General features: G+C 41.4%; 1 protein-coding gene across 1 annotated transcript; it reads right to left on the minus strand.

Moving 5' to 3' along the window:
- Positions 1–3,121: 3,121 nt before the first annotated feature.
- Positions 3,122–18,608, minus strand: LOC109990179 (sodium/potassium-transporting ATPase subunit alpha-1). Its single transcript, XM_020642189.3, has 23 exons — positions 18,419–18,608; positions 17,874–17,984; positions 14,745–14,804; positions 13,200–13,301; positions 12,932–13,033; positions 12,729–12,842; positions 12,264–12,398; positions 11,792–11,909; positions 11,406–11,674; positions 11,009–11,317; positions 9,866–10,000; positions 9,385–9,577; positions 9,132–9,307; positions 8,721–8,857; positions 8,012–8,162; positions 7,752–7,920; positions 7,514–7,668; positions 7,237–7,360; positions 7,006–7,151; positions 6,728–6,858; positions 6,229–6,330; positions 4,749–4,840; positions 3,122–3,321 (listed from the first exon to the last, which is right to left on the minus strand). Exons 1-23 carry the CDS (start codon positions 18,428–18,430, stop codon positions 3,293–3,295), a joined length of 3,072 nt encoding a protein of 1,023 aa, XP_020497845.2. The 5' UTR covers positions 18,431–18,608; the 3' UTR covers positions 3,122–3,292.
- Positions 18,609–24,069: the final 5,461 nt, after the last annotated feature.

The following is a 24,069-nucleotide window of genomic DNA, read 5'->3' on the forward strand; positions in this document are numbered from 1 at the left end:
TTTTTTTCTCATCTTGCCATGCAACACACACACACACACATACACACACACAGCACACACACACATACAGCACACATCACTCCCCATGGATAAACAATAAGATAAATAAAATACAAATAAAAGAGCTCATATGATAATATTGAGTGGAAAAGAAAACCAAAATCAATTAGCAATTTGAGAGAATTAATATTCATTGCACAGGTAGTTATCTTAGCTTAGCATAACAATTAGAAAAACAAACTAGGAGGGCTTTTTTTTATTTTTTTTATTTTTTTTTATATACAAATTATGGTTCAGATGTTTTATAGACATCTCATGTTCTGTAAGCTTAACCGTAAACACTGAAATGTTAGTGTGCTACCCCGCCACACACACTCTCAGGGCACACAGGAACACACTCCTGATTCATCTACACCTCACCCAGGCTTAACAGCTGGGTTCACAGACACCTCCTTTCCCATGCTGCTTTGACAAGGTTGTTGCGTGCTGATAGCGGGAAGCCAACTTTGTGAACCCTGTGCTTCCAAATCCAGAGCTCCAAAAATCTGATCTGAACAGGGCTGATAGTGTTTGCACTTTCCAATACTTCAGTGGAATCGAAAAACAATATGATTGATGGACAAGAGCAGAGCATCTGTTTGGCGGTTTAGCGATACAAAAATGTAAAAAAAAAAAGCGCAGCTTTAGATTCAGCAGAAACTAAGTCTTTGGCCCAAATTTCACATTTTGGTTGCTAATAGCAGAAACTCAATGATCCATGATGCTCCCTGACCTTTTTATACCGCCCGTGTAGATGCAAGTATGGAGGCAAGGGCAGCTTTTTGTGTGCAGATAAGCCCATTGATTATCACATTGTAGCTACGCGAGCAAGTTTAGCCGGACAGTAACCCAGCAGCGGCATCCTCATGTCCTTTTGCATCTGTTCCAGGAGCTCTTAAACCCTTTCATCCCATGACACAAAATGAGAGATTTAGTCTTTCATCCCTGGATCTTAGCCGGCAAACAGAAACATTCAGCCAGTTGTTGTTCACAGGGACATAAACAGAGGTCTTCCGGCCTCACCTGAGCTTCATATTTGACGCATTTTGAGGGGCACAAAACCCCAGGAACAAAACCCCAATCAGCTCTATCAACAGGCTGTAGTAGATTGAGTTTTTCAAACTGACCTCTTCAAACAAGAAGAAGACCCGAGCACGCGGGAAAAAAACCTGCTGCTATTGAAGTGCTATTGCATCCAGATAGGTGAGACTGTCAATCACTGTCTGGCCCCCAGTGTATTCTAATGGAGCTTATCAGTTTGGCCTGGAGAGCACTCTGTGCCGACTGACAAGATAAATCTGAGACAGATCAAATAGAGACGGGAAAATTTCACTGCTTTAAGCCTCAGCGAGGACGAGCTCGATTACCCAGCAGTCAATTCTTTCATGTTTCTAAGCTCTTTTCTAAAAATTGATGCCCCCGACAAAAACAAAAACTCGCATCTGAATGATCAATGTAGCCTTCACAGATGGACACACAGCAGGAGGCCTCAGTGTTTCTGGCGGAGTGTGTGTGCGTACCTACACACGTCCATGAATCTCTACCTTTTATGCACGATACTATATTTTTGTTTTGGCGCGTTCACATTCACGCATGGAACTTCTGTGTAGCCAGCGTGTTGCTCTGTGTTCTATAAATAGCCGAGATTTTATTTAGATGTTGGAGAGAGAAAGAGAGGGAATAGAGAGAGAGAGAGAGAGAGAAAGGGCTCTAAAATGTGTTGCCATAGCAACAGGCACGTTCATGGGGCCCTGCTTGTGTGCAAAAGGATGGAGGCATGATAATGTCGGTGTCTGTCTGCTGCCTTTCTTTCCCCGCGCTCAATTCATCACAACTGGATCGCTCTTATCGGCGCGACAATCCATCAGAAGATGTACAAACAAAGCGGCGATGACAAACGACGCGCGCCCTAATTTTACGCTCTCAAGTCATAACAAGGCGATGAATTGAAAGTGGGCGCTCCAAAAGGCCAATATTTTCTGTTTTTCTCCTCTTCCTTTTTTGTGGCATCGATTGACTTTCTTAACCATCGATCAACCTTTTTCCCTTCTTCACGCCCCTCCATCCCTCCATCCTTTTGTGGCTGCACACTCGGATGTCTTTCTAACACTAGCACCCTCTGCTGTAAAACAAATCACCTTTGAAAGTTAGAAGGAAAACAACCTGACTGGCTGTTTGGAGCACACAATCTGAATGGGTTTAGCATTAGCAGTTTTTTTCACTAATTAAAGTGCATCAATTAAAGTGACATTCTGCCTTTAAGTGTTCCCTTAAGTGTGTGTGAAGCAGGCCATCTGTGCCCAGGTTGGTTTGATGATACTGTTTACACACACACACACACACACACACACAGATATACACACACAAGAGGGGTTTGATGGAGAAGGGGGCGTTCATAATGACGGAGGCAAACACAGTAGATAGCACAAGAGTGGCTTCGGTTAATTTTCACCGAGGGTCTCTTTGCATTAGCGGTCGACAGAGCGATCCACTGCAAACACCGCTGTGGCTGACTAGCCCTTGAGATAATGGACACACACACACACACACAAATAAACACACAGTTTTTCACACTCCTCTACCTAATTTCTTGCAGATAAAACCCTGGGAAAATAGAGATAAAAAAAAAGTGAGTGTAGCATCAGATAAGACTGATACAATTAGTGTATTACTTAACTGCTTCTATTGTGTAAATCAGTTACTTTCTGAAACACAAACTTGATTTAATTTTCTGCTTTTGATCTGCCAAAAATTGCCGTGATGATGTAAGGGAACTATTGGCTTTCAAGATAAGATGAATCGTTTTGACTTATGCGCCGTAGTTAATTGATTGCTGGTCTATTTCGAAGGTCTTAAAAACAGCCAAAAACATTTAGGAAGCCTTGAAAAGTGATCACAATCTTTCTGGCTTTTTCAGTTTTTTTATCATGCATTCATTATTCCCACGTCTGGGTTCTTCACATCAGACCCCAGAACCTGAAGTTTAGGAACTGTTCTTCAACCTTTGCGACAACATCCTGCATCAAAGCCTGAAATTTCAGGGTTTTTTTTTTTTTCAAAGAAAAACTTCCAAGCATGGATGTACAAGGGTAAGGAAATATTTTATTGAGAATGACATATACATCAAGATATTCTTAATTTATCCATGCTTTTATGTGTGTTTTTTCATGTCTGGCTAACTTTTCAGACAAATATGTAACATGGCAGTAAATAACGATGAAACACTGACGGCTCCTTCCGTGATTGTGTTGACTCAGTAGTATGTCTCCTGTTCCACCCAACCTAGAAACCAAAGGATACATGGTTAGGGACCACACGTTTTTAGCTTCTAAATTCTCCACGTTTTCTTTCAGGATTTACAAATGTAACCTTTTTTTTTTTCTTTGCACTCGGGCTGCAGGGTGATACCACAAGACTTGACTAGCTACCGTGAGCAAGACACGTTCTTAATTTAGAGCCAAGCGCTGCTGCTGCTGAGACTTTCTCCATGATGTCTCCTGCAGCGACAGGGAGGTTGTGCCATGAGATGATGATATCACCCTTGAGGCCTTGCTTATGACTAAAAGGATGCATACTCCCATAAAACTATAGAGGACGTCTGTGTGACTTCTAGATTTGAATGCTTGAATTGTGTGATTTAGCATCTTTTTGCTCAGCGCCACTCAGCCCTAAGCTACGTTTCATTTTTAGGCTCCAGACACGGAGTAACTGTCTTTCATAGAAGGCTAAAAATCCACTGGACTAGAAATATGGGCCACACTTTTGAGGTAGACTGTAAAACTTTATAAAACTGAAGGTTCAATGTACTCTGGGGGCAAATCATCTCTGAGTAGATTGTTCAAATATAACTCGTTCCGTCTATTTATCCACTTGAATCCATTCCTGTTTGTTTGGAAGATGTCGCTTTAACTTGCTTTTACTGTCTGACGGTTACAAATTATTCACCATGAATGGGCAATGGGATGTTCACTGATCTGTGCGGTGGGGCTCAGATGCAACAGACCCACTAACACACACAGACACACACACACAAGCACAGCTGCATCAGTGACAGCTCTGGATACAGGTTGTGCTCAGCTCCGTGGGTGGAACGAGGCTTTGACTAACAATCGCAGGGGTTGAGGGTTGAAATCCCACTGGGCTCTGCCATCTGCCACAGTTCACTGGTCTGTGTGGGGGGCGCAGTTGTGGCATGGATAACACACACGCGCACACAAATAGATATGGAGCCCATGCCCACACACACATGTTGTTCCCTATCCTTGTACCGTTCACCTCTTTGCTCTCTCTATCGCAGCTGATGAATCAGAAAGAATCAAACAAATATATATTTAAAGGTGCTGAACCTTTCCAGGACTTTTTTTTTTCCAGTCTCCTTTGATAGTTTGCAGGAATTTTTGAAAGTCTGAATGTCTTCAGTGTGCTGTAGTGTCTGACACCTACCCGTGGCAGTGGTTACAGCCATTCAAAATGACTATATAAGCAGTCCATCTCAACAGGGACGGTCTAGTTTGCTTTTGTTGCTCATATCGAGGGATCCATATTAATATCAGGCTGTTTCCGAACTAGTTAAGATCTCCTCCCAGGAGCTTTAAATATGATTTCTGTCCTCCTCTCTACATCAACCTCCAGATACAGAGAGCAGAAGTAGAAGTGTTTCAAACTTTGTAAAAAAAAAAAAAAAAACAGGATTGAGTGAGGAGTCTTACCTCCTGGGTTGCGTCTGAGGATATATCTTCTGGCTTCATCATACAGGAAGATGAGGAGGGAGTAGGGGAAGGCACAGAACCACCAACATGGCCTGAGGAAGAGAGGGACAGACAGACAGAGGTTGAGTTACAGCTGGAACGTCACAAAAAAAGACAAGAGTACTTTTTGCTGTTAAAGTGTTGGTGTGTATAACATCTTTTATGGCTCTATGGTTGGCTGAAGCTTCTCTAAGAGCACATGAAGAGCTTCAGGGGGGGAACATTAGACTGCTCCATTTTGAAGATTAATCCAGAAGCTGTGTGGAGTCCTCTGTGCTGACGGCACTGAAACCCCATGAGGCATTGCTTCAAATGCTTGTAAATGGGGGATTTTGAGTGATGCTTGCAAGTTTTGTAGATGCGGCTCAATGTGTGCAAGCATCGGATTCCAAGCCAAATTTCCCCAAGGGGGCCAAAAAAGTTTGTCTGCTTGTTTCATATTGTAACATGCCGTGATGTGACATAACATGGGGTTATGGGCTGTTTTTATCAAGTATTACTTGGAGGATTGCGGGAGGCTACATCTTTGTTTTACAGAGAATTTAAGTGCTCAAATAAACTTTGATTATTTGTCTAGAAATGTGCAGCCCAAAAAACAGCAACTTAAAAAAAACCTTAAAAGTACCACAATTATCAAGAAAGAAAAATGATTCAAATGCCTTTACTGATTTCACTTCCTGCATATCTTTGACCTTTTCTAGTAGCTACCGATTCATTTCCTGTCTGTATTTAAAGTGAGAGAGAAAACGAAACAGAGAAAGCAGAGGAGACAGGAAAGGGGAAACTCAGACAAGCAAAGGTTATTCACATGTCACCCTAAGAGAAGGGTGACTGGCTGGGTGAGGCGGATGACGAAGCAGCAGATAAAAATGGAGTCAGGGAGAAAGGAGAAGCAAGAGAAGGGGAAGATATGAAACAATAAGCAAGAGAAAAAAAGGCAAAGGAGGTTCCAGCAGCGTGTGAAACTTCAGAGCAAATGAGCTTCAGGTGCCTTCGCTGCTTTCAATTGTTCTTGGATGGGTAAAAAAATCTCATTAGTACAGTAGCTACTCTGCTTCAATCTTCTTCTGAAGTGGTCATTACTGATGAAACGAGATTATATCCACCTTTTTAAACACAACCATGACAAAGGCGATGGACGTAAGTAAAAATCATTAGCAGGATCAGGGAAAACAGTTCAACACTGATAGAACTAAAGAGGCAGGTGTGGTGCATGTCAGCAAATTCACAGAAAGAAGGATTTTACGGATGACCGCTTTAATATGGATCATGCATAATGTACTGTTCAAATCCCCAGCATACATGATAATTTATATTCTGAGTATCAAAATGACCAGCCAGAATAACCACCACGGCAAGAGAAAGTTATCAGCTTATCAGGTTTGAAGTGCAGTGTGTGTGTGTGTGTGTGTGTGTGTGTGTGTGTGTGTGTTTTACTCACTTCAGAGGGTACATTCTGAGGGCTATGTCCATGCCTGGGCAGTATGACAGGAAAGCAGCCAGAGCTGTTTCCTCAAACAGTCCAAAGATGAGGATACGGTTCCTGTAGAAGAGAAGAGTGACAACAAACAGATGAGAACATTTTCCTAACACACTACTGCACACTACTTTTGAACCAACAAATATGCCCTCTTTGAAATATTTGCATTTCTAAAGATAATCATGATTTAATAATGTTTGGTATTTCATTGACACTTAAAGCAAGAATGGTGTTTGAATGTGCAGTAAGTGTAGGACAGAACAAAACAAGATAAGCATTGAGGATGCTACTTTTGAACCTCAGTATCATTACTGTTACATGACCTAATCCCATTATTTTCACCTAAAGGTAAGAAATTAACTGTGAAAGATAAGACACAGATTGATCCTACAAATGAACCTTTTGCAAAGATACAAGTTTGGATGTCACTGTCTATAGTTTTGTACTGGTATGTACGTACTTCATTCCTTGCTGCAGGATGGAGTTCCTTCTGGTCTTACAGATGATCAGATCGGCCCACTGGACGATCACAATACTGGCAAAGAAAGCTGTGTGACAGGTGAACTCCACGATCTTTCTTCTCTCGTATGTCTGGTGAAAAGAACATTGTTTTAAGATCAGCACCTTCTCTTTTAAAGTCAAGTCATTTCAAACAGAAATGAAATGGACCCATCCGGATAGAGAGCGATAAAGAAGGAGCAGATACGGTATGGTAGAATTAACATGAGCATTACTGACCCACTGCTGTCCGTAGCTGTCTTCCAGATCATTTACGTATTTATTATCCCAGCCCACTCTGATCCCCAGCAGGTCCATGGGGAGGAAACCGTTTTCAGCCAGAATCACAAAGTATGTGAAGAACCCAGCTGTGGCCTGCATCATACCTAACAGAGAAGAGTAGTTTCACTTTGATGTGTTCTTCAAGATTTATTTACTAAATATAATTGAGGAAATGTGAGCTATTCTTACCGATCTGTCCGTAGGCTATACTGATGAGCCTCTCGTTCACCAGCTTGTCTGTTTTGGGGTTTCTGGGCTGTCTCTTCATGATGTCGCTTTCAGCTGCTTCGTAAGCCAGGGAGATAGCAGGGACCTGGAAGACAACAAGCACAGTTACACCAGAGTCAACTTCTTTTAACCTCTTTGTGGCACAAATTTGGTCTTGTAGTTACTTTTCTTATCAGGAAAAATAAGAAGGACTGCAGGATGTGAAGAAACCAGATGATCTTTTATGCAAAGAGCTCACCATGTCAGTTCCCAAGTCGATACAGAGGATGGTGACGGTTCCCAGGGGCAACGGGATGTTGGCACAGATGAAGAGGAGGAAAGGTGAGATCTCAGGGATGTTACTGGTCAGAGTGTAGGCGATGGACTTCTTCAAGTTGTCAAAGATCAGACGGCCTATTGAAGAGAGAAAATCCAGTTATAATGATGCTTCCTGTGTTCTTGTGTTTTTTTTATAATTCTGCAGGTGTAACTCTTACCTTCTTCTACTCCTGTAACGATGGAGGCGAAGTTGTCGTCCAGCAGGATCATGTCAGCGGCCTGTTTGGAGACGTCAGATCCAGAGATACCCATAGCAACGCCGATGTCGGCCTTCTTCAGAGCAGGAGAGTCGTTCACACCGTCACCTGTCACAGCCACAATGGCTCCCTGCAGAGAGAAGACAGAAATGTTAAGATATCAACCAGAAACACCAAACCTAAAATCATTGAAAGCATCTTTTTCTTTTTTTACTACCAACCTGTCTCTGGAAACCTTCTACAATAATCAGTTTCTGCTGAGGGGAGGTTCTGGCGAAAACGATTTCCGTGTGGTGTCTCAGCACGTCGTCGATCTGCTCGGAGGTCATGTCTTTCAGTTCACCACCGTGAACAACACAGGCCTTCGCATCCCTGGAGAAGAAATCACAGCAGCAGAAATACAACAGTTAGAGTTTACTGGCAACATCATGAAACTGATTAGTTGTAAAATCGAGATGAGAGCAAAACACAACAACTGGGAAATTCCCTCCCAAAACAGATACAACTCAAAAAAAAATGATGCCATTGTCTGTGGAGAGCTTGATTTAAAAGTGCTCTGCATTTCTAGGGAACAGGTGACATGTCTTGATCAGGACATTCCTGCAGAGAGTTCTGCCCTGGAGTATTTTTTACATCTTTGTTTGGGCACTAGTGCTCTTTTTAACAGACGGACTGCGGTCTTACAAAACCAGAGAGCTCTGACACATCCAGAGAAGTATTTGTCTCCAGTGAAATAACGGTAAAAGCCTTTTTGGCAAAGTAGAAAACAGGGCCTTGTTAGCCAACGCTGATTTCATTTTACTCAAGTAGTACAAAAAGTGTATGAAGATAAAGGAAGTGCGGTAAATGATCACAAAATCTTTCAAGATTTCCACAAGTGAAACAAACAAGCTCAATAATTCAATTTAATACTCTGGTAATTGTACTAACCTTGGGTTGACCTCTGAAACTGGTACATTCAGGCGGGCAGCGATATCCTCAACAGTCTCGTTGCCTTCGGAGATGATACCCACACCCTTAGCAATAGCCTTAGCTGTGATGGGATGGTCTCCTGTCACCATGATAACCTGAGGAAAATAAGTTATGGAAGTCTTAGAATGGGAAGTGCTTGCATTGTGTAAAAATGTTTTATTTTTACATTTTTGATTGCGCAATAGTATGATCAATGAATAAAGATATGGACGTTCTTCATGGGTGAGCAAACCAATGAGAAGATCTACTTTGAATCAAAGTAATCACACTTGTTGCAGGTTTTTGAGGATGTAAATGTGAATATCTTTAATGGCAAGTTGATTTTTTTCCCCCATGCACTGGATATCTGTAGAGGCTACTATTCCATACCTTAATTCCAGCGCTCCTGCATTTTCCGACAGCATCGGGCACAGCGGCACGAGGAGGGTCAATCATGGACATGAGGCCGATGAAGCAGAGGTTCTCCGTGGGGAAGTTCACCTCATCAGTGTCGAAAGCAAAGCCCTCTGGGAACTGGTCATCAGGCAGGTTGAAATGGCAGAAACCTGCAGGAAGAAAATGTTTGTCAGAGCCCATTTTGTCCACCATCTAATCAAAGAGTTATGATGGAGCTGTATTGTACCCAGCACTCTCTCTCCAAGTCCTCCCAGCTCAACGTAGGCATTCTGGAAAGCGTCTTTCATCTCGTCGTCCAGAGGCTGCTCTTTGCCCTGCAGCATGATGGTGGAGCAGCGGTCCAAAATCCTCTCTGGTGCTCCTTTCATGACCAGCAGGTGCTTGGACTCTCCGGGAGTTGCATTCTTGTGGACTGAGAGCTTTGGGACAAGGGATTGTAAACCTTTAATAGTTGTTCTTAGCTAAAATTAGCAGTACTGGTAATCTTATTTGAGCCAAGCTGGTTCTCATGTGTTGGAAGCTGTTCTGTGAAGATATTTATAAACCCTGCCACAAGAGGGCACAAATCCCATTTCCCCCAAATACATCTAGAACAATGTTCTCATAACATTAGGATAAACGTTTCTGAGATAACAGCTGAATCATTTCACCTGCATAGACAACATGTTGAACTAATTTGTATGCTTATTGGAAACTTGAATGTGTACCTGGTATTTGTTGGTGGAGTTGAAGGGAATCTCAGAAATCTTGAAGTATTTGTCCCTCATACCACCGACAGATCCGCAGCACAGCTCGATACACTTCAGCAAGGCGGCTTCTGAGGCGTCTCCAGCAACATCTCTCTGTGGGTGAAATGGATCAGTGGGTTTAAAACTAATGGTGGATCAAAATACTTCTTTTACTATGTATTCGACATGAGTACTGATTTAACAGCAAACATGTTTATTATACTTTGACCAGGGGTCTTATTTAAAGAGTACAAGACACTGAAAATACAACATTACATTTAAAGGCAAGACCATCTGAAAGAATCATGTTACTAGTTTACTTATAAGAAGACCTTAACAGTTTTGCAGGAGTCCCCCACAACATTTCAAAGAGCATTTACGATGAAGGTTAAAACTGTAAAAGGGGCTGTGCGTTATTTTTGGGCTGGCAACGCTCATGGCCTCAGTTATAGAACGCCTCACAGCGACGCTTAATGTTGTCACGTTACAAAGCTGACTTCCACTTTCCTCAGTATTGATTATATCAGAAGTCCCGCCCCTTCTTGATTTTGATCGGGGGGTAAGGGAGAAGTGACATTGGCGCAAATAAATGGCGTTAGTGGGCATGTTTTCCAAAAGGCCTTTTCTTCTACTTAATATCAGCTCCCACTATGCAAATGGAAAAAGAAATAAAGCTGCCAGTCCTCATTCAGAAATAAATCACTTGGTCTGCCTGGTTACATATTGCTATAGCAGCAGCTATATATTTGTGAAAGAGCCTTTAATTACGTTGAGTGCTGTTTATAAAGATCTGTAGTGCAGTCTGGCTGCTTTGGTTTAATGCTGGGCCCAAAAAGTTCCTGGCCACGTCATATTGCCAAGTCACCTCCCACACTGCATCTCAGATTCATCTGTGCAGTTTCAAATTAAACCACGTGTTTTCAGGAGAACAATATTCCATGAGCTCTCTGCTTGCTAAGATGCTAGCGGTGCCAAGAGATGGTGTTACACCAAAAGCTAATGTTATGGATATCCTCTCCCATTGGTGAATTATTTAGACTCTTTTGTGATGATCTGAAAGGGTGAAGTGGAGCCAAACATTCAGTAATTAGAGTCACAAGCGTGAAATTTGTTTTTTTTCACCTTCAGGATGGGAACATTTCCTTGTTCTGCCAGGAAGACGGCGCGGTTGCAGAGTCCGGCGACTCTGGCGAGGGCGGCCCAGGTGGCTGAGCTCTTGTCGAAGGTCGCGCCGCTCTGGTTCTCTGTGGTGTCGGCCTCGTGGATCTGGTTGTCAAACCACATGTGGGCCACGGTCATCCTGTTCTGGGTCAGGGTGCCGGTCTTGTCGGAGCAGATGGTGGAGGTGGATCCCAGGGTCTCCACGGCTTCCAAGTTCTTCACCAGGCAGTTCTTCTTGGCCATACGCTTAGCGGTCAGCGTCAGACACACCTAGAGACAGATATCAAGTGTTATAAATGTATTCTTTAACGAAAGACATTAAAAAGAATGGGACGATATGCTTTAAAACAGGACTCACAGTGACGGTAGCCAGGAGACCTTCAGGCACGTTGGCGACAATGATACCGATGAGGAAGATGACGGCTTCCAGCCAACCATACCCAAGGATGAGAGAGAGGATGAAGAAGGAAACACCAAGAAAAACGGCCACACCAGTGATGATGTGAATGAAATGCTCAATCTCCTTGGCAATGGGAGTTTTGCCGCCATCCAGACTGGAAGCAAGAGTAGCGATACGACCCATGACCGTACGGTCTCCAGTGTTGATGACAATTCCTTTGGCAGTACCTGAAGAGAGCGCAAGAATTATCTCCATACATTTTCAAGACTGTTTTTTTCAAACACAACTTTATTATTTGAACCTCCACACCAATAGATTTTGACTGTAGGCTGTTAGTTCTTTACCTTCAACACAGTTGGTGGAGAAGAAAACAATGTTTCTTGTCTCCAGAGGGTTGTCATTGGAGAAGTCAGGAGTACGAGTCTGGGGCTCAGATTCTCCAGTGAGGGAGGAGTTGTCCACCTGATGAAAGAAAAGTAAATTCAGAATGAAATGTTTGAGGATTAAGCTGGGGAACCAAAGGGAACTGAGGATGTAATTAATGAGTTTAACTCAGTGAAAAGAAACCTTTTTGAAAGTGATTAACCAAGAAACTGTATCTTCCATCACATGTTTACCCACTTAAAGCATTATTTCCAGACTTATTACATGTTAGTATATCATAATTTGTTTTGTCTTTGTATCCAATTGGAAACTACATACGATATACACATCAACAAATGTAACAGCCCAAACAACATCTAATATTAAAGATCTTCAGATTCAAATCACTGCGTTATATATCAATGTCTCTAATGTGAGGCTGAAACAACGAACCTTGCAGCCATGAGCAGATATGATTCTCAGATCAGCAGGGATCCTGTCTCCACCTTTCACCTCCACCAGGTCTCCCGCCACCACCTCCTCAGCGTTGATGCTCTTCTTCTCACCATCACGGATGACCAGGGCTTGCTGTGAAACAAGAGTTGAAAAAATATACATGTTTAAGGGCTGATTCTTCTTTACGATCCATGTGTGTGAGAATTATACAAAAATATATTTCAAAAAACTGAAATGTCTTCGTATTTGCACATTTCTACATTGCACTACTTAAATGCAGAGACTTACACCATACACAAGGAATGTGTATAATTGGAAATGTAATGTTTTTTTTCCCTTAACCACTTGCTATTCCTGAAGGATTTGGCTCCAAAGGCATATGTTAATATCTAGGAATTCTACAGTGGCTGGGCCATCAGAGTTGAACTGAAAACTGTGACCAAATCCCTAAAACAAACTTACCTGTGGGACCAGGTTCTTGAAGGAGTCCATGATCTTGGAGCTTTTGGCCTCTTGGTAGTACGAGAAGCAACCAGTGATGATGACGACACCAGAAAGCACGACACCCAGGTACAACTACAGTAAGAGAGAATAGACTGTTAGTCATTCCCATTTTTGCAGTCTTAATTCTTAATTTTGATCTTAACGGACAAAGCTGTCCTTACGTTATCATTGGCTGGTTCATCCTCTGAGGCAGCCTGGATACCGTAAGCGAAGAAGCAGAGGAGAGCACCAATCCACAGCAGCATGGAGAAACCACCAAACAGCTAGAAACGACATGAAACAACAGCAAGTTTCAGGAAAGTTCAGGTTTTACAGGCCACAACAAGCACATTTGCAATTCTAACATTTGAATATGCAAAGTACTTGCGTGTTTTGCATGGATATTGTTGTGCTTCTGGTTGGGAGTTTTCGCCCGGTAGTGACTTTTACCTGTTTACAGAACTTGACCCATTCAGGCGTTGTGGGAGGGGGTGTGAGGGCGTTTAGACCATCTCGGGCCAGGATCTCTTTTGCTCTTAAGTTGGAAAGACCCTGATTGGAGACAAAAACAAGGAAAGGGTTGGTTAACTGAATGCCCATTATTGTCTTGCATGATATATGTTTGTGGTAAGGACTGTGTAAACTAAGGGCACCTAAACTAGAAAACCTGTGAGGCCAGTTTTTTATGCCCTGCTGCTCTGCAGCATTTTGTTTGTCCTCTTTATGGGTGAAACACGTAGGATAAGTCAGAAGGACATTTTCCCTCCTGAACTGTTTTATTTGGTAAACAGATGCACTGTTATTACCTCTGGAGGTGGTGGATTAAAGTGAGGTTGAACAAAAACAAAAGAAACCAGAATTCAAAGGAAAAAAGATCTCTGTAATCTGCTAATTATTGTTTGCTTTTTTCACTACAATTTTTGCATAATAAGTCAGATTTGTAGCTTGTAGAGAGTGATATCAGTTTTAAAGTAGCAGAAAAGATGCTCATGGGTACCATCAATGACAGTGTGTACTTCAACATGGCCAAGGTCACATTTTCTTGTGACCTTGGTAGTGTGTCTAAACGCAGCAGCATTAAGGGTAAAGTGTGACTGAAGGTCTCTTTGGAAGGGTACCAGGAGTTTTTTCCCCTTGTTGGTAGGGTCAATAAGACCGGTGTTCTTGCCTGAATGAAGTCTTTGTTTTGGGCCAAACTCAGACAGATCAGATTTCAGCAGATAATCAGCATCAGTGAAGCATTTAGCCGGTGTATGGTTGTGTAATGGGATTCTGTGTGTGTGTGTGTGTGTGTGTGTGTGTGTGTGTGTGTGTGTGTGTGTGTGTGTGTGTGTGTGTGTGTGTGTGTGTGTGTGTGTGTGTGTGTGTGTGTGTCCTCAGCTTAATGAAGACCACGGTCTAAACATGGAAAGAACATTTTGTAACAGCCGGGTTTTCCCCTTTTCTGTCTGAAGCGACATCTAAGCAAAAATCACTACATTTTTTCCTCTTCCTCTTGAGGTGTGTATCAATACAGGTGTTTGATGCTTTATGTCTCAGCTGTCTCTTTGATTTTTGCCATCACACCAATACAATAACAATATTGTTTGTGCTTTTGAGGGCGTTGAGAGGACTACAATTGTCCCAAATTCTTCCTTTGTTAAGGCTCAACATTAAGGCTCAAACCTGTGAAGTCAAAAATGTAGCGTGCTCATCTTTAGCTGTAACATTTCTCCTTCTGACTGTTTTTATTCACTATAATAGTGGAGGCAGAAACCTCAAAAATATAACTCAAAAAATGGCATTAAATGGAACCAAGTCCAAAGAATGTGTATGCTTCACGATCGTCTGTATCTACACATCTTTCAATTACTCAAACATTCAAAGGAAATGGACAGATGTGTGCTTTTGACCTGACTCTGCACTCCCAACTTCTTGGCGTATCTGCTGTACATGGAGAGCTACTTTCACTCTGATAGGGTCAGACAAAAAAACAAACAAACACTGAAGGCTCACCCGGGCTAGGTCGGTTCCATACTTTCTGTGAAGTTCATCCAAGGTCAACTTGTGATCATCCTATGGAGAGAGAAAGGGATTGTTTAAAAAAAGCCACAATCACTGACATTTTAAAACTTCAGACATTATCTCCTTTGAGGAGTATTTGTGTAAAACTTGACTCTGCAGATGATAAGCAAAGCCAATACAAGGGATAAGCCACAACGACGAGAATTCTGCGAGCAAACAGTCCATCCATCCCAATCAATGTCAGCCAACTGATACACTGATGTTTGCCCCTGAGAGTGATGCTCATGAGCTTGACATTTTCCCCAGAAGTGGCAGCAGTACTTTCAGATTCCTAGCTGAACTCACATCACCATCAAAGTCAATTAGCCAGATGATTTGATCAGTTAGGCATTCGCTTTAAGGAACATGTTGATCATAGAGTGTTTTAATTCTAAAAGAGTTTCATCTAAAAGAAAACTCTTTATTTCTGAGGTAAAGATCAAAGGAGAAAATGAACTGAAGTTGATATTCAAATGAAAAACAAGAAAAGCTGGCACATTCATGCGCCTACTCTGTGTTGCTTGAATAACGCCTACAGCAAGTGAATGAATAGAGATTGTAATTTGGATGATCCGTAATAATATCAGACTCCCACTTCTTACTTTTTAACAGCTACAGTGTTGTAATCTTTGTGCAAAATGCAGCAAAGTGTAACATCCTCAGTAGAGATTCCAACAGTGTTTTTTGTGTTGGTTTCCCGACCTCACATACGTGAGAAATTCTTCTTGTGATTGAAACGGTGCTGAATTTTCCAGTTCTGTACAACATTCAGAGTTCTTTCTCCGCAGTAATTGCTTTCCCATGAAATTAAACCTGAGCGGCTTGTTACACCCTGACAAATAGAATGAGTCAACCATAATAAAACGTGGAAAGTATGCCTTCTTGAATTCATTATTAATACATGGAGAGGTGTTTTTTTTTCTGCTGCCTTTTTGAATAACATGAGTATTTGGAAAAATTGAAAATATGGTTACAATAGATACACTGTTCTGCCGGCATGCCACTGTATTACATTTGAAAAAGAAAGCAAAGTGCCTCATGCCAAAATCACCATGGATAATGTTTAACACATGCTATAAACAACTGTTGCTTTAGGGTTAGGGTAAAGTTCTTTTAAAGCCAGATGAGAAAAAGGCTTCTTGCTAAAAACTCACATTTTTGGATAATATCTGGATGTCCAAACACACACTTCATGGCTGGTAAATGAAATGAAACTGTACATGATTCTATTTTTGCCGTCCACTGTTGGACTTTGTCACATTTGATGGAATCACTCGCTCCTTTATGCTGCCATGGGAACAGTGTCCATTGTCTTTAGCCGGACTTTGACGCCTCAGTTAATATTGTGATGGTGCAAGTATGATGGTGTAATAATCATTAACATGTCGGCTTGATGGGCTCCATAGAGAATCACTTACAATTCTGCTACTGTTTCACTACGGTCCAATAAGCAATTATTCAGTAACCACAAGTCAAATCTGAGGCCTGAGGATTGTCAATGTATAGCGGTTAATCACTGTTTCTTTTATCGCCCTAATTCAAATCTGTTTGGAAAATAAAGCCTTTGTGAGGACACTTTAAAGAGAGCGCCTGCTGTTTATTGCAGTAAATGATATGCCAAGCCAAGGAGGTTATGGCAGACTGTCGATACGGTTGCTATGGCATTGATTTGTCCTTCAGCGCAGCAGGACTTTGAGATCTAGTTAAGACTTAAGGAGGACAATAACCCATTAATATGTAACCTAGATGGTGATTTTATTAACTAATAAGTACTCTGTGACCTCCTGGATGACATTGGGCAACTGTTGCTTCATTTTCAAGATTCAGGTTTTAATTTAACCTCGCAAAAAAAGCTGACTTTCCTATTTTTTCAATTATAATTGAAGTTCTTCAAAGTATCATTTTAAATGTATCTACAACAAGCACAGAGCATTACTCTTTAAATAGACTGGATGACCTTCTAAGAGTCAAGGGGGTTTACATCTATCAAACTGCAAAATTAACTTAAACACTAATCACTACAACAGTATCAGCAAATCTTTACCGTGACATATAAAGACGTCATGTTCACTTCTATCTACAAAGTGGTTTGAAACATGAGACCTGCATCTATCTACTGACCTTGTGAAGGACATTTTCTACGACACCGTCTTTCAACAAGCCATTTGTGAGTGTAGATCATGGACAAACGCAGACATAAAGTTTTGCTTAAGTTTTAAAAAAGACTTTACAGATGGCCCATAAAACTTTATATAGATGTTGTTCTGTTTGTAAAATGTCACCATTGTGCTTATATATGGCACAACATGTCCCGTGAAGTCATTCCCCTTTACTGTGACTTGGGGAGACCTTAATGCAATGGTACCTCACTGACCTTGGGGAAATGACCTTAACGAGCTACAGAAAAAGCTGACACCAGTGGAAACTGGGGCGGGTCTTCAACACAGGAAATTTAAAAACCACACAAACCTTCATGTAGGCACATTACTACTCTCCATTACTACTTTACGTGCCTCCAGAAGAGCTGGGTGCAGTGGTGAAAGTTTAGTACCTGCACGGTTGTGGCTGTTAAAATAACTCACTCATCAAACTAAACGTGATATGAGATTTTTGAAAGGGCTAGTTTATATTATCAGACACTAAAGACCATAATGACTACAGAGCCTCTAACCCAACATTCAGTGCTAAAAACAAATCTCGATAAACATGAATTAGGAGTTAAGTATATCTGTGAACGCCTTAATAACATGTGAGGGTAGGTGGTAATCTCTGTGAAATACGAGGTAGACAGCTACATCTCATGTGACTGGCCATGAGGTCAAAGCCGAGGCTGTGACTGTGTCATTGCTGTGACCAATGGTAGGGACTTACAGTGACCATGATGGCCTTAATAAGGCTGTCAGTATTAGTCAGCAAAGTGTATTGGAAGAAAGCATAAAGTTCAAGAAGGTCATTAAATTTAATGCCTGATCCTTTCAGTTTGAATCAAGGGTATGTTGCAAGTTACTTAGGAGCACTTAGGAAGTGACTGTGTTCTCAACATAAGGACAGACTGGTTTTACATTTATTTTGTGTACTTACCAGGTCAACTTCTTTCTTCAGCTCATCCATATCCTTCTGCCCTTTGGCTTTCTTGCTTTTCTTGTCCCCGCCATCCGACGTTGCCGCCAGCTTGTAGTCATCTTTCCCTCTCTGGATTGAAAAAAGTGAAACAAAATGAGCCTCTCGAAAACACTTGGCACATGTGAGTAGTCAGCACTGAAACTTCCTCCTTTTGTCGCACGAGTTTGAGCGGCAAGAAGTGTCAACTTTGCAGTTCAAACATGCTGTGAAACTGCTGTTAATCATTGTTGGAGGGAACGTGAACAACTCATAAAAAATACCTAATTAGTCAGGTTTAAAGAACTTCTACAACCTTACACTTGCGGAGAATATTTCAAAACTAAGGTTCAAAGTACTTCAGGCGATCCACCACTGTCAAGCTTAACCAATAACTTCTGACAGAAACTTGGTCTGAGCTCAAAAACTGAAAAAAAAAAAAAAAAACATAACTGGTCTAATCCTAACCTAAATCTAAAGACTTTCAGAAAGTAGGCCAAAGCATGTGACAAAGTTACAATACTTACTCCCAGCCCCATGGTTGCAGTGCAAGTCTGAGAACAGTCAATCCAATTGTCTTTTTAAATTGCAGCTTTCCTACTCCGCCTCTCTCTCTCTCTCTCACGCTCTCTCTCTCTCTCTCTCTCACACACACACTCTCTCTCTTACAGCCCTGTTGCGTCTGCCCTGTGTCTTCCGCACTCCCCTGAGCAGAGAAGATAGGTTGCTTCACATTACCATACCTTTATACCCTACAGCAGCTCACCTGCTCTAAGAGGAGGAGCCTCGGGGGTAGGGGGTATGTGTAGAAAGAGTGTGGGGGGGGGGGGAAACTGGACAGGTGAGTAAAAGTAGTGTTGGGAAAGGGAATAGGACTGGGTTACAGAGGGGGAGGGAGATGTGGAGGAGGTGTGCGGGAGAAAGGGGAGGGGTAATGCTTGCTCAACTTCCTTGTTTTTTTCTCACTGCTTCCCCCTTCATTCGCTCTAACGCTCATTTAATCTCTTTCCTTTTACATTCCTCTGAGCTTAAATTCAACCTTTACTAGCAACAGGTACGTGGTTTGAACAACTATAGCGCACTCCCTTTAGTTGCAGAGGCAGCGCACTGACAAGTGCACTGACTGTCTTTATGTGTGTTTAGTTTACAGTACAAACAGGGATGAACCAGGGGAAAAAGCAAGATAGTGGGGACAGTGAATGAGACAGATAAAGGCAGAGCTAGGAAGGTGAAGGTCCAGTTCTGCAGGTGCATTTGAAGAACAACTGGCGGAAGAGAAAAAGACGAGAAGACGATTCAAGCTGAAAGACTTTTCCCCAAGTGTGGGCTCGGGAAAGGACATTGGACCAACTGGTTGCTCACAGCAAAGATGATGAATGGTATGCAAAGGGAGGACTCCAAAGGTCAATGTGCCCTGTTCAAAAATGTGTCTGAAGTCCTTTCACCTATGGCCAACTCAAAATATCAGGACTTGATGTTCTTCGCAATGCTAAATCATTGTTTTTAAACATAGAATTACTTTGCTGTAACACCTTGGGTCCTCTGCAGACTGCCTATTGCTCCATTACAGGGACAAAGGGATTAATGAATGCTAATCATCTTGAGAAAAAGAAACACAAAAAAAATTGCATTTCACACTTTGTGCTGAGAGGTAGGTGTGATTTAGGTTCCCGTACAAACTTGGGCAAAGATCAGCTGCCACGAAACCAGGACAGGAAGATGTGCGCCACAGTGTATTATGGAATCTAGAGCTAGACCATACAGTTTAAATGAGATGTTTCTTTATTTAACAATTGAACCGTCAAATGCCCCTGAAATACATCCTGTCCTTGGGGAGACCATGTGATTTCCCAATTGTCATCAGGCTGGTACCAAAAAAGCTTTACACAAAGAGTTATGATGCGTTATGTATGCAGAAGACACACTGAACAATAGCTGTTGAGTTTCAATTCTGCTACAATGTCATGACAGATCTATGGCGGCCACCTTTGCACCAAAGGACACACATGACCCTGAAGTCACTACGAAACCAAGGAGTGACTTTCCTGTTCCATTGTTGCTCCCAATAAGAGGGAGGGGTTGTCCTTGTAAGAATGGGGGTTGTTTGACATGTTTGTAGTAAACTTCCAACTGTTTATGGTCACTGGAGTATGCAGGGAGTGAGGAGTAAAATAGCAGAGGAGGAGGGAAAGAAGGAATCCGAAGAATAGGAGAAAGTTTAAACGAAAGCGAGATGGCGATGTGATAAAAAAGTGGAAATATAAAAACTTGAGTTTGAGGGGCAGCAATCCTTCATTTCCTCCAACATTGTTATATTTTTGTGCAATGAAAGCAACTGATTTCTTTGCCGCTTAGTCAGTTTAAAGGCCTATAAAACCATGCAAACATGGGGTGTGTTGAATTCAATCTGATCCAGTTCTATTGAAGAGGATGAAATAAATCCAAAAGAAGGAGGGCTGTGATGCAAGAAACGCAGAAAGGGAGAAGGTTCAGAAAACCCTTTAGGGGACAGTGTAGCCTAAAATCAAATCAAACCCATTCTCCTGTATTTTCCCGCAGTGCTGCATATCAACTCAGATAATGGCTCTTGCTTGCCACAATACAGAAGAAGCCACGGGAAAGTGGTTAGTGGTGGAGACATTCATGATAATCAGCTGAAGTTCATTGAGATGCTAACTAACAACATGTGCTTCACAGCACACATGTCAACTGCTGTAGATGTCTATTCACGTATTTCAAGTACCTGTCTTTTCCGCGTCAAAATGACTTACAACCACACCTACTATTCAAACACACTGCGGGAATCTCTGTTTACACTTTTCTTTTGCAGGATTTGTACTTGAGAATGTTTAATTCTTTGGGAAATGTACCTCCCACGCCGCAGTGATGTCAATCCTGCATTAATAAAAACCAAAACAGTTAACCATGATTGAGCCTAAGTGGCTGCCTAAGAATTTTAAAGTCATTCAGCTCCATAATTGATGCAGTATATGCTCCTGTTTAACCCCAAACAAGGCTCCGACATACATAAACACCATCGGAGCCGAAGACGTAAAATGTGCCCTTAGGAATGTCACTGGTGTAACGTATACCAGGAGTTATGGTAGTGTTATAAGGGGAAACATGTAAGAAGCAAGTGACGTAGGTGTGACCTATATTTGTTGTAAGATTTGCAGGGGGTGTTTGGATTAGGAAGAGTTGTTTAATGCCTGCTTTATGTTCTCTACAGCTAATGTTTTATGTACGCTGAAAGCCAGAAAAGCTGTCTTAATAGAATAATGTTTCCTGACTTGATTTTATGTATCCATGTGGATAATTTTGGTTGCATGTGTATGTGAGATGTAGCCACCAGTTGAAATTGACCCAAGGTTTTTTTTGCAACCTGAGTAAACCAAAGACTTTTAAAGGACATCGTTTTACATTTCAGTGTTTTGTTCTTGTTGTAACTTTTTCATGCCATAGGGGCCTGAACTTCATGTACATTCCTTTTTTTCCACTGGTTAGTCCAAAAGCCTCTAAAGGAGAGCGCTGTAAATGTTTCACTCTACTGCCGGTTACTCTCGAGGCACTCAGATTTACTGAACTTTGTACCTTTGTGTGACCTAGAGGCATTTTACAACATTTAATAATCAAACCAAAACCCCCCAAGTTGTCACTGTTTGAAAGAAGTCCAGCACTGATTGACACATAAAGAGGAGAGAGCCAGACACAGCGAGAGACAGTCAACAGATAAATGATGATTCCAGCACCACTGACTGAGATTTTATTTACACTCTGATACTGACAAGCTGTCTGAAGTTTATTTGGCAAAAATATAAATGTGTGTTTACTGAGCGGCTGGCCTTTTGTTGAATTACTGCCATAGTGACACTCAATTACCATTATTCACCAACACTTCAATAAATGTTTTGCATTAAGCATAAAAAGCATGGAAAAATGCAGACATACATTGTGGAGCTGAATGGAGCTCTGTTTTCTGCCAGAGTGACTCAACTGATCTTGACTGAAAGCCAGGGTTATAACCGTTAGTAATTAGTATTAGGGTCCTTCAATTTTGCTTCAAATATTACAAAAGTCAAAAGCCAATTCATATTGGTAATCAAACATGGTAGATCCAGAAATGTTATCTCATAAAAGAGTGATTGTTGGTTCTTAAATAAATAGGAATTGGTATCAAGTGAAACTCTTTTCATGTAAATTACAAAACAGACTTTGGAATTCCGGTTGTAGAGCGACTTTCATTTCCATTTCAGTGATGCAGGGGGCAGCGAGAACTGAGGTTCCCGTGGGGAGATAATTTGCCTCGTGAAGTCATTCCTCCTCCTTCAGACGAGCCTGAGCAGACAAAGATCTACTGTATTGTTCTTCTTGATCAGCCGTCAACAGTTCTTCAGTTTGCTAAATAAACAGGTTCTTTTGGATTCAATTTTATTTTCGTTATCTAAATGATGTATGTATACATTTCCCCCTTAACTCTTACACCAAACAGCACACAGTAGAAAAGGAAAATACTTTGGAGCTACCTTTGTTCACTTAAATAAAAACCTATAGTTTGTCATTGAGTATTTTACAGTTGATGCACAATTTTCACCATGATAATCACATCAAATTTGGGAGGTAGCAGAAAGAAGGTGAACAATCAAAATCATGAGTCAAACCACAACCCACTACAATATAAGAACAGTGTTTGTCAGCTGAACTGAACTGCCAGAATTCCCACAATACACTGCACGATACACTACAGAAATTTTCATTATTTGCCAAAGGACAATGTAATTGGATTCAGCAATGAAAACAACATTGTCTTAAACATGTGACATTGGTTTCGTTACCTGAAACCTGAAATTCATGGGAAGTTACTTCACACAGTTGTGTACTTAAGACTGATTTTCTACAGCACTATTAACATTTCAAATGACGTGCAATTTTACTGTGCGTGAGCTGTAACACCTTCCAGATGCTGAAAAAATTATTTGGCTTTTTTATGGAAACCTGTACATGTTTCTTCAGCATGCAAACTGCCAAGACTTAGCACAGCCAACAAGTCAATGAAATTCAGTGAAAATCTTGTTTATGTCAAAGAGGGAGGATACCAACTCTTTGACACACAAATGACCTCGGCCTTTGATTGAAGTTCATTATAGTCAAATGGAGAGTAAAGCCCTTTTCAGACTGTTTTTTCGCAAAAGTGCCCCAACTAAGCTCAGCCGTCACCACTTTGCACCTCTATATAAATTCTGCTGTGGCGTAATATTGGTGTCCCAGTCTGTGCATTGCCATTGTGTTTCGGTGTTCTGTATGCACGGCACAAGCGGGAGCTTCACATACACTTGATTCATGCAGCTCCCACGCTGGCTCAGCTGATCCCGTTTAACCCCTTTAACCATTTTATTTACTACCTCTGAAGACGGTACAATGTATGTCACAGGGAGGTAAATATCGCAGCTTTCTTACTTTGAGCCTTAAAAAAATAGATACAGTATACTTAGACACTGCAAGTCTTTAAAAAGAGTCTTGAGCTTTACAATGAACAAGGTGTCTTCTTTCTGGTCGTTTCAGGGTAAGAGTCAAGAATGCACCAACTTGAAAAAAGGAATTGCAGTGAATTCTCACACTGAAATAGAAAGCAGATACAAAATGACATATAAATTGCTGACTTCAAGTCCTATAAATGAGGTCCAAACTTCAGTTTATGTCAGAGATTTGGAGGACAATCCAATATCATTTTCACAGTTTGATACTGAAGATCTTATTTTCTGCTGCTGGTTTTTCCACACCGAAGAGTACAGAGCTAAAACATTATCACAGTTTAGACCTCACGCATTCTTTCTCTGAGAATAATGCTTGAAAACGCATTCAGCGTGTTGAAGTGCCTCCCTGTTAGTGCCATAGCTGTTCCAAAATGTTAAGTCTTGGCTGGCGACACCTTCAATCCCATGAGAGAATCCTCATGACGCACATTGTTGTTCTTGCCAACACAATGCTGGCAGTGCAAATGTCAAATCCAAAGCTTCCTAAATAAAAGTCTGTCTTTGTAGAAAACACACAAACAAACCAATAATAGTTCTTTTGGTTAGAGAACCAAGCATCTTAAAAGCAAACTGATGAAAACATGATATCTCCTGTGCATTGAGATCAATGAATTGGACAAAAAAAATGGGGAGGAAGATACCCCAGA

The sequence above is a fragment of the Labrus bergylta genome, chromosome 24, assembly GCF_963930695.1.
Source record: "Labrus bergylta chromosome 24, fLabBer1.1, whole genome shotgun sequence".
In the NCBI taxonomy this organism is placed as follows: domain Eukaryota; kingdom Metazoa; phylum Chordata; class Actinopteri; order Labriformes; family Labridae; genus Labrus; species Labrus bergylta.

Excerpts from the sequence above, each read along its gene's own strand:
- LOC109990179 (XM_020642189.3), bottom strand. Across the intron at positions 13,302-14,744 it reads ATGGAACCGACCTAGCCCGG|GGTCTTTCCAACTTAAGAGC; the intron begins GTGAGCCTTCAG and ends GTCTCCAATCAG. Across the intron at positions 4,841-6,228 it reads CTCAGAATGTACCCTCTGAA|GCCATGTTGGTGGTTCTGTG; the intron begins GTGAGTAAAACA and ends TCTCTTCCTCAG.